We start from the raw sequence: 15,905 nt of genomic DNA on the forward strand, positions 1-15,905 counted from the left end.
TTTACCTAGCCTCAATCAGCTTTCCACAGAGCACAACCCCTTACGAAATGCAGATGCTTAATAATATTGATTAAAGAGACTTTTGTCCACATGAATCCTCAAAGTAAAAAGGGATTTTGAGCTAGATTAAAAGGCCATGTTTCACTCAAAGTCAACCCAAATTTAACCCAATAGAAGCCCATACTTCACACACTAAAAACACAAGCTTTTCAAAGTTAAAATGTTAAATGAAGCTATTTTTAGACATCATTTCCAAGGCTGATAATTGCACCAAATTCATTCATTGTTTCAAGCTTGCCAATTTCAAGCTTGCACCAAATTCCTTCATTGTTTCAAGCATTTTCAATGATTTGGAGGCAAACAGAGTCATAACTTAGTCCTATATTCACTAGCCAATTTAGAACACATAAGGAAACAACTTTTAAAGATGTCTTGAAGATTTTTACTATTTTTTGGCAAAGTCTTATGCAAAGGGAATCACTTCATAAACAAAAGTGCGAACATTGGACTAGAACATCACCCGTTGAGAACCTCACATCAAATGAATTTGGGACCATGATATCTTCATCAACAAATATCTTCTACTTTACTAGTTCAGATCAAATAATTTTATGGCAAAGGCATAATTTTTAGCAACTTATTTACTCCAGATGACATTTCAAAGAGGGATTATAGTGAACTAGTGGAGGGCAAGGTTTGGGGCCACATGTATTTGTTGCCTCTTTGTTGAGGAGCCTATTTAGCATTGCTTATGGGGTTGTAGATAAGCAAGGGGGGAAAGAGTTCTCCATGATATGTCTGGTGGGTGTAAGTTCCTCACACAGCAAAGTTGGCTCTCAAAACAAAGCAAAGCAAGGATCAGTTGGAATGGTATCTCTAGACCATTGAGCACCTTTATGCATTCTCCTTTCTTCATGACCTGTGGATTAGTAGCCCAGCTCTTTCTTTGGGGCTCAAGTTTTCTACAAGAAACATCACTCTTCTTAGTCTCTTTTGGTTCAACAGCATTTGGTTGAGTCATGCTCTCTGGACAATGTTCTTGACTCTCTATACAGACTTGCACATGCATCTATGGATACCTCGTGGGAGATTCTAGTGAGCATATCAACATGGCATATTTGGAGATGTAGATGTACAGAGGCTTTGGATGGTTCCCAAGTCCACCTTGCACACACATTGGCTACTATATAGATAGACATGGTACAGACCTTGGTAGCCATTTGGGGGAGCATATAGGGGTCTTCTTCACAAGCAGCCTCTACTAGGAGGAATGTTGTCTTGAGGGTTAGGGGTGCTATGTCAGCATCTCCATCATGTGTACATGACAAACATGAGAGCCCTACTATGGGTGCAATGGAACCAACCATTACACATGTCAACTTTCCATATCTTAGGAGTGTCATATTATCATCTTCATCATGTGTACAAGAAATTTTGAGAATACCTACTATGGGTGTAATGGACTTAATCATTGCACATGTGAAGAATACAAAAAAGGTGATACAAATCGTGATAGATTATGCTAAAAGCATCCACAATATCCTCACTAACTGTGTAGCTAAGACAAATAATCTTCCCAAAGTTTGATTACTTCATTGAAACTTGAAAATTCTACTTTATTTCTTTTTTTGTGATATGTTGGCAGTGGCATTTCATATGTATCCAATTTTTGAACTAAAATATCATATATCCATGATTTCTAGCTATTGATTGCAATGCTTCCAATCTTTCCTAGTATCTTCAAAGTCGTCATGCATAACTTCGAAGACCAGCTGCGCTTCGTGTGAGGCATGAACAGAGTCACCTAATCCATTCATGTACATCCTGTCCACTTGATTGCCAGCCATCAAGTCCTCACGCATAGTCTATGTACAGAGCCTGAAATATTCAAAACAGAGAGCTGTGGAAAAACATGAGCACATAGCAAAGAAAGTAACCCCAAAAAGGAGAAGTTTGCATGGTTTCAAGCAAAGGAAAACAGGACTTATAGACAGCAGAGAAATTCGCCCTGAATGAGAGGTATTTACAGGGTTGAAAACAGAGAAAAGGTGCGCCTATCGACAGTAAAGAAAACCAGCAGCAGAACAGATGAAGCAGATGCCCACAAAACACACACAGTCCCAAAACACACACACACTGGGGGCTGTGGAAAAGAGAGCAGGGGTGGAGCACAGTGAGAACACGGGAAGACACGCAACAGATGCAGGAGCACAAGGGCACGCACATCCAGACGGCCTGTGGAGATGTCCAAGAGTGCAGCCAGGGGGGTGCTGATCTTGGAAACACCCCCAGGGGGGTTGGCACAGCCAGACAGGCAGTCCTAGGCAAGGATGCTGCAGAAATTCTCAATAGCCTGCTATCTCTCACACCACACACACACACACACACACACACACACACACTAGTCGACCACCAATGCCAATATACATTGGCTGTCGACTTGTGAGTAGCTGTCTCACTTTGAGACAGCTATGAATGTACATTCTTCTTAATGAAAGGTAAAAGAGTGTGTGTGTGTGTCAAAAAAAACAAAAAAAAAGTGTGTATCAACAAGAGCATAGGAACCTAGCTAAAAGTGCCCACACCAATATGAGCATAGAGAGATTTCAAACCAGTAGAATTGCTAGCAATTCCATCACGTGACCCAATTATGCTATCCAATTAGCCACAAATGGTGGATCCAATGCAGGTCTATAGTAAACACCACAAATATTTGAATGTGTCAAGTCTGCAATTTCCCAAGAAACCAGTCTGCCATCTGTCAACTGGACACTAGGGTTTGCAAAAGCTGAAAGCAAGGGTAAAAAGAAACCACCTTACCACTTTGTTCCTGTTAGACAGCAAAGACTTATAACGAACATCAAGCCTGCTGTGTCCGGACCATAAATTAGTAAGAGAAGAAACTATTGGATATGATAGTAAATTAAGAATCTTTATTTGTAACAGTCCGGTTCAAGAACAAACTTAAACAAGAGTAGTGAGCTATAAAATACAGTCGGCAAAAGACTCGATACTTACAATTCTTCTAAAGCCAGAAGACTCTGGCTCTCAGATGAGAACTGTGATGGAGGTGAAACTTGTTAATGATCAACTAAAAGCTTACAAATTAAATTGCAGAACCCTGCATCCTGTATTTTAAGGCAAACCCCTAATTGGAGAAAAGCAGCAGAGAAAGAGCTTCAAATACATAAGGCCGATAGGCAGACTGAAGGCGCAATAGACACACAGGAGTTGTATCAGCTGTTAGTCTCATGGACCGTATCGGTCATTCTATGGCATTACTAGACCAATGCCCAGGTCTGCCCATGCGAGTGCACACACACGCACACAAAATGCTTTTAAATGGCTTCGCTATGCAATACTCAAACCTCAATTGATTCTGTGTTGAAGTTCTCTCTGTGGTAATTCAATTTTGAATACCACTGTGACCCTTAGATTTCAACAACAAAGAGCTGGTTCAGATGTAGCGTGTGGTTTTTGCACTATTTTGAAGGCACTGTGCAGACATGTGGTCCAACAAATTCAACCTCAAGCCCCCAAACCTTAACAGCATATCCTCTAAAATCTTTTCACATTGATTAAATTTCAGGTTCTATATTGTGATAACAGTGTGCATCACAATAGTCCGCAGACGGATTTCTGTAAGATTATGCCCCCATGCCCTTAAATAGAAATGATCAGATGAATGATCAAAATGTTAGCAGAATTGAGGCATTTGCCCAGGTACTCAAATGTTTTGACACTTAATGCAGATTAAAGACAAAACTATGTTCAATTCCTTGGCCCCCCCATAGTGGTTCCTCTCCTCAAGTCCTGTATTTTAAGGCAAACCCCTAATTGGAGAAAAGCGGCAGAGAAAGAGCTTCAAATACATAAGGCCGTTAGGCAGACTGAAGGCGCAATAGACACACAGGAGTTGTATCAGCTGTTAGTCTCATGGACCGTATCGGTCATTCTATGGCATTACTAGATCTCTCAACCTTTAGCACACCAATGCCCAGGTCTGCCCATGCAAGTGCACACACACGCACACAAAATGCTTTTAAATGGCTTCGCTATGCAATACTCAAACCGCAATTGATTCTGTGTTGAAGTTCTCTCTGTGGTAATTCAATTTTGAATACCACTGTGACCCTTAGATTTCAACAACAAAGAGCTGGTTCAGATGTAGCGTGTTTGAAGGCACTGTGCAGACATGTGGTCCAACAAATTCAACCTCAAGCCCCCAAACCTTAAAACAGCATATCCTCTAAAATCTTTTCACATTGATTAAATTTCAGGTTCTATATTGTGATAATAGTGTGCATCACAATAGTCCGCAGACGGATTTCTGTAAGATTATGCTCCCATGCCCTTAAATAGAAATGATCAGATGAATGATCAAAATGTTCGCAGAATTGAGGCATTTGCCCAGATACTCAAATGACACTAAATGCAGATTAAAGACAAAACTATGTTCAATTCCTTGGCTCCCCCATAGTGGTTCCTCTCCTCAAGTCCTGACCATATATAGGAATCAGATCAACAGGGCATCAAATGTTACTGAGAGACCTGATGGCAGGATGTGGAATGACACAGCATTACAGAAATGTGTAACTTATGAAATGTGCCTTTATGAATATCCGATAGTGTATCAGCATTACAGAAGTATACTCTATAAATGTTCCTTATGAATGTTATCGGATCTTGGGGCATACCTCAACCCAGCTACTGATTGATTTTTTAATATATCCAATTAAGCGGCCTATTCCAATAGCATTTATAATTGCACATCGTTGCAGAAAGGCAGAAGTACAGTACATGAACAAATAGCCATTATATTGTTATGAGCTAGATATACAATCAAGATTCCAAAAGTATTTTACAAGCTTAAAAAAGCCTTTATCCTCTTCTTTTGACTCTGTAGGGCAACGTCACACACCATTCAATAATAGCCAAGGCACATCTAACAAGGAAACCAGCAGACGTAGAAGGTGCAACCACCTTTGCTTGACTGTTAAGTGAGATTGGTGGCTGCGATTGCTTGTTTGCTCCCCATGGACTGCAAAGAAACAAGAAGCCTCACAGAAACATGCATCCATCACAAATCAATTACATTTTCCCATCAAACCTTACACCCTCTCCTTTCCACGAATCCTCCAATGTTGGGTGATTGATGTGGCGAAACTCCATTGCCATAACGTGTCATTCCATTTCTTGGAGATGGATGACTAACTGCGCTCTTAACGTTGTGATGAAAACCGTTTCCACCCTCACGAGTTTGAGTTTCACCATCTTGCTTACTAGCATTTGAATATTTAGATAACTCCCTTGCATTGAGTAGGGGTTCAAGAGACTCTACAATCTCCTTCATAGCAGGTCTGTTCTTTGCTTCTGTGCTGAGACACTGGCGAGCTACATTAGCAGCTTTTTGAGCTCCTTTCAATGAATACTGACCTTCAAGCCTTTGATCAACAATGCGGAGCACTCTGCGCTTGTCATCTAGGTATGGTTTAGCCCATTCAACTAAGTTTTGCTCTCCCCCAGGTCGATTTTTGTCCACAGCTCGACGGCCAGTAAGAATTTCTAGCAAGACAACTCCAAAGCTGTAGACATCACTTCTAGCTGTCAAATGCCCTGCACGTAAAACATGCCCAGTCAGATGGAAGTTTCCAATCTTGTAGCTAAATGCATGTTATTTTTGAGCGAGATATACAGGCCACTTAGCCCACAATGCATAACCTGTCGCTACGTATTCCGGAGCAGCATAGCCATAAGTCCCCATGACCCGGGTAGAGACATGTGTGTTATCTCCAGTAGGACCATCCTTAGCAAGCCCAAAGTCTGAGAGTTTAGCATTGTATTGCTGAAAAGCAGAGATTAGGCAGAACAAATTCAGTGTAAGAGCATTACAAAACAGCCATTTTAACTCCCGCTCAAAGTGACAGGCAATGTTCTTATATAATTTCATCTCCCTGCAAATAAATGCCCAAACCATCTCAAGATATGGGTGAGAGGATGCTTACTGAGTCTAGTAAGATGTTTGAAGCTTTGAAGTCTCGATATATAACTGGTCGTTGGGCATCATGTAAAAAACAAAGGCCCCTCGCTGCACCCACGGCCACCTTCATTCTGATTGCCCAGGATAGCGACTGATTGAGATTGTTCTCTGGGAACGAAAATAATAATACGTGAGCATTCAAATACTTGACAAATTAACATAATTAGAGAATGAGAATGATAATACATAAGCATTCAAATATTTGACAAATAAACAATAATTGGAGCGGAAAGGAGCAAATGATGACTTACTCCGAAAGAGGTGATTTTCCAAACTTCCACGAGGCATGAACTCGTACACTAATAATCGATGGTCATCCTCAGCACAAAAGCCGAGCAGTTTAACTAGATTTGGATGATGAATTGCACCGAGAAAGTGTACCTCCGCCTGAACGCAAATGACAAGAGTCAGCCAACGGAAGAAATGTAGTTAATCGTTAACATATTACAACGGATTCATAAGAGAGAAAGCCACCATATACCAGCCATTCTTTATGGCCTTGCAGCCCTTCCAAATTTAGCTTCTTGACTGCAACCTGTATTCCTTGTGCTGGGCGAGTAGGCATGAAGGACAGTTCATCGATATACCCTTTGAACACGGGGCCAAAACCTCCCTCGCCCAGTAGACTGTCAGGTTTAAAATTTCGCGTGGCAGCCCTCAAATCATTGTAAGAAAACGCGTGCAAGTTGGCACCAGAGACACTGGAACGACGAGACATGTCCCCACTGCTCGGAATGGTCATATCAGTGCTTCCATTGCTGCGCTCCGCTTGGGAGCTGCTAAGTGTATTTATTGATGTAGCTGCACCCATAGAAACCAAGGGTTGACCTTAAGTACAGAAGCTAACGATGAATTCTGATCGCTACATTCAGAACAAGACCAGTACGATGCGCAACATATAGGTTCTCTGCGAATCAAAACAATCAGAGAAAAAATGTGGATTATATCGAATAACTTACTCGTACTTGAAGTAGGTACGGCACTGTGAACGGGGCTCGCGGAATTGACTTGCGTACCAAAGCAATTGCCCATTACTCAATTGTATACGCTGCAATTTCAAGCGGGAAACGGGTTCTCACGGGGGAAGAAACGAGGGCAAGAGATACCAACCATTGAAGGTTGGATCACGCAGCGAGGCTACGCAGTTGGGCAGCTCTCTCTCTCTCTCTCACCGTGGGTCTGTGCTGAACAGACCCACGAAGTAGACCCAGCAGAACGCGGCAAGGAGATCGCTAAAGTGATCGACGGATCTGTGTGCGGAAGGCGGACACGAGACTGCAGCAACAAGAGGCTGAAAAAGTCGCTTTGCTCTCTTCCCCCCTCTGCCTCTCTGTCTCTGTCTGTCTGTCTGTCTCTCTGTGCAAGCTTGTCCTCCAACAAATGAGAGCGATTGGAGCCGTAGCACTTGAGGGGGGGAGGGAGGCAGGGGCTATGGCAGGAGAAAGCTATGGGGAGGGAGGAAGGGAGGAAAAGAGGTGAGCTGAGCGAGGAGGGAGGGGAAGGCTATGAAGCTTTGAAGGAAGAAAAGCTATGGGTGATGGGTGGCTATGGCGAGATGCGAGGATCAAAAGCCTTCTTGAAGAAGAAGAAGGAGGAGGAAGAAGAAGAAGAAGAAGAAGACTCCATTTACGAAGAAGAAGAAGAAGAAGAAGACTACCAATGTGAACACGCTTAGAATAGTCAAGTCCTTCCATCCCTTTGACCTCAACCCAACTTCCAACCCTGGTTACCCACCACGGTTACGCCCTCCCACAAGGCACGATACCCGGTCAAACTTGGTCAACGACCTCCTCAGTCTCTTGAGCCCCAATAAACAAACCCCTTTTCCTTATCATTTCTCGCTAGCCCCTCATACTCCTTTCCCATCCTCCCTCCCTCCCTCCCTCGCTCGGCCCCACCCCCCCCCCGATAACTACCACCACATGCCCCCTCCTCCTCAGCCTCCTCACCTCTTCCTCTCCCTCTCCCCCCATGTGATTCAACGGTGCTGAACTTTTCTTTGGCCACTATGTGGACCCTCCGCTTAATTCCCCATTCTAGCACGGGCCTTCATGCCATCTCTCTGTCATCCTAAAGGCAAGGACCCCAAACACCTCCTCTCTCTCTCTCTCTCTCTCTCTCTCTCTCTCTCTCACACACACACACACACACACACACACATATTTTTGTTGGGGTAAATCTAGTAGCATTATATTACATGAAAAGAAGATACATCGGAGAGTCTCCAAAGTGGAGAGTTCGAAAAAAGAGATAAAAAACATAAGTAAACCAACTCTAGCCTAGAATGTTGAAGGTCTCACACACACACACACGCGCGCGTGTGCACGCGCGCACACACGCACACACACAGTCTTTAACATCATGTGCCTCTTTCCTTCCATCAACACCAATGCACGTGTAGCATCAAATTTCTTACACAATGAGTGACGGTAAACACGATACTTATCCTTGAAGCAAGGATCACACCGCTTGTTTTTTCTTTCTTGGTCGATGAATACCCTTACTCGACTCTAAGCACCTTCCACCATATGGCTCTCTCTCTCGAGATCTGAAAATTCCAAGTAAAAAAGTTCAAGGCAAAAAAACTTTCAAACCAAATCTTCTACTTTATAGAGAGAGGGTTCTAACAACACACTTTGGAGTGGATGAAAAGCAAATCCAAAAAAGATAAAATTAAAAACGATTTGTTTCTAGGAATGCGATGCAACTATTTTTCACCTAGATTGACAAGGAACTAATGCATGACAGCTCGACTCACCTTTCTCACCACCATGACATTTCTTACCTCAAGCTTGCATCATACTGTATTACTTCAACCTTGCATCATATTGTCGTCTAAATCACATGCATGTGGGGTCATACAACCCCATATTTCAAACCAAACTAACACATCTCCTCACTTTTTGAAAATTTGGAAGGTGTTTTGAACTCATTGCATCCAATCACTAGGGCAAACAACTCACAGTATTGTACTTTCTAAAAAAGTTGTGATTATAAACTCAACTTGCAAAATGGATCATATCTCTGTAGTAAAAAACACAAGGCATCTCCATTGCCAAAAGATTGCCAAGAAACACACCTTGTAATAGTCAAATAATTGAAAATCAAACCTTTCTATTCTTTCTAGACAACACAACCCCTTCATGATTCATCACTTGTGCAAATTTGTCATAGTAGCAAACTGGCATAAGCCCAACATGATGCTTTAATAATTTGTCACTAATGTCCAAAGGTTGTAGAAGCGATCATTTACATATAATGATGTTAGATTTAAAAAAAAAGATATAATGATGTTTGTAGAAGCTATCTTTTAGATATAATGATGTTAGATTGCCATAAGAATTTATGATTGTACGGATTCTAATTTCTTGTTGTACTGTCAAGCCTCCTCTTCACCTATAACAAGTTGGATTTTACTGTTCTTATGTTTGAGGCATGTATCTAGCCACAGCTAGTTCTGTTTGCGAGGTTCTTTCCCACTCTGAGGTATCCGACAAGTGTTAAAGTGTGATGTATTCATTCTATGCTCTTTGGCAGTGGAAGGCATGTATCTAGCCATAGTTAGTTCTGTTTGCGAGGTTCATTCCCACTGTGAGGTATCCGACAAGTGTTAAAGTTAATGTATTCATTCTATGCTCTTTGGCAGTGGATAATTATGGATGTCTTTACTCTCTCTCTCTCTCTCTCTCTCTCTCTGTGCATGTGTGTGTGTGTCTTTACATACGTGCGTACATGTATATATGTGTGTGTGTGTGAGAGAGAGAGATAGAAATCACAGAGTCTTTCGAGATCCAGTTCTTTCTACTTTTGTCTTCTTCCGTCATTCTTTGTAGTGATCGCTCTTCAATTGTCTACAATCTCACTACATAGATCATGATGTATATTTGTCCTACATTGAGATTTTCTCTTGATGTAAACTTTTGGCTTACCAGTTTTTCTGGAATAGCTATCTTGTAATATAAAGCCTTCAAAGTTTTCACTTTAAAAAAAAAAAGTGTGTGTGTGGCAATCACTCTTCTATTGTCTGCAAACTCAATGCATAGATCACGATGTATATATGTCTACACGGAGATTTTCTCTTGATGTAATCTTTTGGCTTACCAGTTTTTCTAGAATAGCTATCTTGTAATATAAAGCCTTCAAAGTTTTCACTATAAATAAATAAAAATGTGTGTGTGTGTTTTCCACACAAAGAGAGAGAGAGAGAGAGAGAGAGAGAGAGAGAGAGAGAGGGGGGGGGGGGGGGCATTGTTTCCCTCTGCGACATTTGGAAAGCTTTTTTAGCTCTTTGGGATTCACCCGCAACGACAACTAGAGTTTGATTTGTTCTTTATATGGGAGAGATATAAGGCACTCTAGACTCTATGGAAAGATAGGAATCAATGTGTCTTTCATGAGCCCACTGCTTCTGTGTTCTTCTTTTTTCGGATGTCACTCAAGCAATCTTTCTACGATTGCTTGTCTTTCACTAGATAGAGTATATTGTCTACTTGTCTTATATTGAAAATTTATGATTTTGTACTAGTTGATCTCCACTTTGGGGACGGTCTTTTTATGATCTAAAGAAACATGGTTTTCACCCCCCCAAAAAATATGTGTGTGTGTGTGTGTGTGTAGAGAGAGAGAGAGAGAGAGAGAGAGAGAGAGTCCTTCTTAATTATGCACATTGTTATCTGGCCAATTGGTTCCATTTTAATTAGGGCATTGTTGAAAAAGCTTTTCTATAGTCTTGTGAAAAGGCTCTAGCTAGTAAACTTTTCATCCCCTTTTGTCATCTCCTCTTTGGACCCTCAAACCCTATGTAATTATCCACATAAAGTGTAAATTTCCTATTATGGGTATGACTTTTGCATTCATAGCAAGGTAGCTTTTCATACATGACACATTCATGTACCTATATGATGTGCAATTTATTTCCTCTTTTGCACATGAGCTAGCCTTGCCTTCGGAAAGCTATGAACATTTTGAAAGGTTAATCTACTTGTTTCCTTCACTCGGATAATGCTTCCTGCTCCTCCCACAGCTAGTGAATCTTTTATCAATGTGTAACCTCTTCTTTCTTAAGTGATTTGACCAAGGAGATTCTCTATATTTCATGTACAATAGTTATTATTCGTTCAAGAGCAATGCCTTTTCATGTAACATCTAGTCACCTCTATGTCATGGGAGATGGCAGGTTATGCACAGATGATAGTCACATGTGAGCATGTTGTTACCTACTCTCATTTGTAAGTTTTTTGAGGATTTATTCTCCTACAAGGATTATGCCACTCATTGTAGTGTACGTGTTCACAATGTAGCATTAGGACTTGGATTATATTCTTTGAGAGGATGTGTGATGTGTGAATGAGTGAATTTTGGCAAGAACATCAATCCCAAAAGGGGGTCAAACGTAACCGTTCCATAGCTTTCAGGAAGAGAAGGACATGTAGGGCTGGGAAATGGATTGAGGGTTTATGAAAGAGTGGAGCTTAAAAAGGTGGAGACTATCACCAAGTTGAGGGGTAAGTGTTTAAAAATGCTGCTCTAGGAGTTTGGGTTTGTGGAAAGGCATAGGGTGTGAGGATTCAAGTTTTCAAAAAAGGTTGAAGATCTAGTTTGGGAGCAAGGGGTAGGAAGAGATGGGAGAGCATGGTTGTGAAGAAATGAGAGGCTGTGGAAATTTTTTAACACCCTTGGTAAAAATTTACACTGCAAGCCACCTATCACAACTTTCTTGAAGGAAGTTGAAATGACATGTAAATTCTTTTCGAATTAACTTAGAAACTTTAGAATATAGCCAAGTGAATTGCTTTCGTAACCACGGTTGGGGGAATTAGTTCAATGGTAAGAGTATACAATGGCATAGAGGGTAGCCACAAGTTTTACCCTTCGCACTACTCATGCTTTTCATCTTTTTGCTCCTTGAAAACCATTCTAGCTACACATACTTGTTAAACTTCGACCTTTATCTTTTGGCTTCATCTCTTTATACTTGAGCTGAAGGCTTGGTATCGACTTGAACTTGCACTCTAAAGTGTAATTACTCGAGCAGGCCTTTGCACATCGATTGTCCTACGAGTGCATCGTATTCCAGAACAAGCTTCACACTAGTTTGTCACCTTCAACGGGTAGAGAGTCTTGCACTTTCAGTCACATGAATTTGCCTCCTAAAGACTTCTTCGTTGTTTGAAGAATGTAACCATTTGATTTTTATGTGGTCATTCAAATTCAACAACATTATCTCCTTTATCTTAGCATCCATGATTGGCAAGCCTTTCATAAAACAAGCCTTTGATGACTTTCTAGGATAACCTTTCTTGCTATCAGAGTCCTCACACTAGTTTCTACTGTAGCAACATCTCAGTTTGAACCTAAAAAAGGGCAAGCGACTTCCATTCTAGCCCATTGCAAGAACTATACGTTCTAGCCCATTGCAAGGAAATATGATCCTAATTCATCGCTAGTCCAAAAAGCAAAAAAACAAGAAGGGGTGCCAAAAACCAACCATACTTAGGTTCTTGGTCATAAAGAAGTATATATAGTTGTATACGATTCCAATTTGTAAATCATGGATGCCTAAAAAAGAAGACAATAGCCATCATCTTTGAGAAGGTTCCATCCTAGGACTTATCCTCGATGCTGAGTCACATGCAAATGGAAGTGACATTAGGTTTTCATAGAATGAAGAGCATTCTCTTGTTGATGGTACCAAGGAGGCTACATCATCCACTTGTCATCTAGTAATGATGATGACATTGATCATGATGGTAGATGCATGTGTTGATACAAAGAGGATGCACTCACCGCGAGTAGGAGGATTCACATCATGTCCTTGGTGGTGTGACAATACTAAAAGTTGATAAATTTGTATTTAAAAAATGCGTCACTTTTCAATTCCTTTGATCGTAAGGGAAACCATGTGGGTAGTCAAATATATCAATGGAAATATTTTTTTGTAGGTTTGGAATGGGGAGAAGAGCACCCTCATCATAATTCAAATACAATTCCTCTTTCGCAAAAATCTTAGTGTCAAATTGGAAATAATTAATATATGGCAGAGTAATTAATCTATGGCAGAGTAATTTTCTTTCTTCAATCACTCAAATTGATGATTTGTTAGCCCAAATATTTTGTAAAGATGTCAAGGAACCATAGCCCAAGGGAGGCAAAAAATGTGAACACTCAACTAGAAGAAGAATTAGTGGAATTGGAGCTGGACGCTCAGAGGCATTCTCCTCAAGCTAAGACTAAAGTGGCACTCAACATTTAGAAGGAAGTTGAGATGCATCTAAGAGATTGGTGGACCAAAAATATAGATAGTCCCATTGAAGCATTCTATAACAAACTTAAAGAGGAGACACTTTTCTTAATAAGCATGATAATTATTCTATTGCTAGAAAAGAGGAAATATGCATTTAGCTCTTGATCATTTTACACAAAATTTTGACTCTCAATAGAGATAACAATCTTGAAATTGGAGGCTAGAACAGACTGCAGCCGAGTAACATTTAAAGCTTTTTTTTTTTGTTGAAAAGGCCCATATGGTTGCTCCATTATCTTAGTCAAGGACATGGTAAGTGGGAAAGCATGTGGTGAGTATAGTCTAGGCTATGAATTCTACAAGGGATTCTAGGAATGTATAGGGGTAAAACTTTTGGAGCTTTAGTAGAATACCTGGGTAGAAATCTCTCTCCCCTTACACCTCAATCAAGGGATCATAAGTTGATACTAAAAGAGGATGATAAGAATCTCTTAATGAGTTGAAGACACCTCTCTATGGTGAACCATAGCTATAAGATTTTTGCCAAAGCTCTAACTTTGAGAATAAAAAACGATTTTCATATTGTTTCCATGGTGAAGTCTAGTGACCTAGCATTTAAGTGCAAAAAGAATGATATAGCCTTTCTCAATTTGAACACTTTCCTAGGATAATTGACTGCATGTCAACTCCTACTATACTATCTCTACTCTAGAACCTCTCCATTTATGGATAAATGCATGGATTCCTTCTCATGGGATTTGAGAACTTTGGCCTTGATTTTTGCATTTTGTAGGCCCTCCAAGACTCATTGTTTGCATGCATAGAATGAAGATTTCCTCTTATGGGCAGCTTGCTAGTACCCTTGCTACTATAAGTGGTAGCTTTATTGCTTTCTTTCACTTCATTTGTCATTGTGAGTGTTGCTTTCACTAAACAATTTTGCTAAAAGTCTTGTTCGCGTACATCAATTTAACATTTTAACACATCCCACTCCTTAGATAATGCAACTTATACACAAGGAGATCCAAGAAGGTGACTTGTATACAAGGAGGTCGTTGTAGGTGTTAGTGACCTTCATTGGTTTGTCTCTAAGCAAAATGGATTTGTTTTGTTTGAGCATTGGTACTTCTCGTATAGAATGCACCTTCTCCAATCCCCCTATGTTTGCATGCATCAATTCCTTGGCAAAACCCATAGTCCACCATCCTTGCATCATCCATCCTTGTCATGAATTCCCTTTTGAATTGTGAATATTTCTCGTATGAAACAATCTCTCTCTCGAAAGACTTTCATGGTGAGGAGATGGTTGAGTACCAACAAGGGAACAAGGTTCTAAAATAGGTAGTTTGTACTTGAGAATAATGTATGTATTCTTACCTCTACAAATTGTCTATACAATAGATCCGTGGTAGCTAAATCCATAGGTAGATGCTACTTAACTATACAATAGATTCTTCATAGCTACATCCACAACTAGGCATCACACTAACTATACAGTAGATCCTTCATAGCTAAGTCCACAACTACATGCTACACACACTATGGGCTTTCTATTTGTAGTTCTCCCCTCACAAATGTTGTGGCTACCAAATCTCACTCTCTTGATACAACTCCTCCATAACTCAATGAAGTCCTCATTATTCCATCTCCTCTAGTAGTTTATTCCCTCTGCCACGTGCTACAATAGAAACCATCAGGCATGAAGTTTCAATAGCACATGTCATTACGGATGGAGGGAATAAATTCCTAAATAGTTCCCCCAAGTGTCTCCTCTATGTTGTTCTTATGTTCCCACATTCTCATTTGTGATTGTCTACTCCTTCATCCTTAGGTGGCACCCTTTGTATCCCTCCTCCACCTTCTCTGCATCATCAACTAGGGCTTGAATGTGTAGAGTGTTGGAGTTATCCATTGATTGAATTACTATAGTTTTAGAATCTAACCCATGTATTTTGATTGAATTACTATAGTTTCATACTCTAACCCATGTATCTTCATCTCCTTTAGTTCCACTTCTAGGCATAGGGTGTCATGCACACTTGCAATCTTGTTCTTCAATGACAATATCCTGGGAAACCAATCACTCTCTATTGTTTGATTTAGCCTACTCTCTCAAATGGTGTCATGCACACTTGTAGCCTTGCTTGTCAATGACAATATCCTAGTCTCTCTTTGCAACCAATATCTTTGTATTTCCTTGCTCTCTCAAAGGCCTTGTTCTATATTTATAAGAATTCTATTGAAATAAGTATTCCCATCTTTTCCATGTTTGATTGCTTCGTTGTTATTACATTGCTCTTTCCGATGTCATCTCTAGCCATTACATCCTAGTGCCTAACTCATTGGTGGGCTATCATGCGATGCCATGTAAGACTTCAATATAGTATTACTTCTATTCTTTCCAACATAGTCTCTAGCCATTGCAAACCAGTGCCTAATTCATAAATTATTATGATTTCTACTTGTTGTCAATGCCATGTAAGCACCCTACATTAGCCTTTTCCTTCTCACTAGTCTCTACTTTATCCATACCTTGTGAGATGGGGTCTTTGCTAAGTCTCCCACCTTGTCACTCGAGTCTCCCACCACTTGTTCCTAGACATATTTTCTTACATTATTCAA

General features: G+C 40.4%; 1 protein-coding gene across 1 annotated transcript; it reads right to left on the reverse strand.

The window, feature by feature from the left end:
• Positions 1-4,806: 4,806 nt before the first annotated feature.
• On the reverse strand, positions 4,807-7,649 carry LOC147904553 (receptor-like cytoplasmic kinase 176). The gene is made up of 6 exons (XM_087387259.1): positions 7,000-7,649; positions 6,522-6,841; positions 6,292-6,427; positions 6,006-6,148; positions 5,722-5,845; positions 4,807-5,616 (listed from the first exon to the last, which is right to left on the reverse strand). Exons 1-6 carry the CDS (start codon positions 7,070-7,072, stop codon positions 5,105-5,107), a joined length of 1,308 nt encoding a protein of 435 aa, XP_087243385.1. The 5' UTR covers positions 7,073-7,649; the 3' UTR covers positions 4,807-5,104.
• Positions 7,650-15,905: the final 8,256 nt, after the last annotated feature.

This window comes from Dipteris shenzhenensis, chromosome 2 (assembly GCF_047967505.1).
Source record: "Dipteris shenzhenensis isolate YYH24624 ecotype China chromosome 2, Dip_SZ_1.0, whole genome shotgun sequence".
NCBI lineage: Eukaryota > Viridiplantae > Streptophyta > Polypodiopsida > Gleicheniales > Dipteridaceae > Dipteris > Dipteris shenzhenensis.

Coding starts and splice junctions, on each gene's coding strand:
- LOC147904553 (XM_087387259.1), bottom strand. CDS start 7,072: ATGGGCAATTGCTTTGGTACGCAAGTCAATTCCGCGAGCCCCGTTCAC. Junction 6,428..6,521: donor AAGGCCATAAAGAATGGCTG/GTATATGGTGGC, acceptor ATTTGCGTTCAG/GCGGAGGTACACTTTCTCGG. Junction 6,149..6,291: donor GGAAAATCACCTCTTTCGGA/GTAAGTCATCAT, acceptor TTTCGTTCCCAG/AGAACAATCTCAATCAGTCG.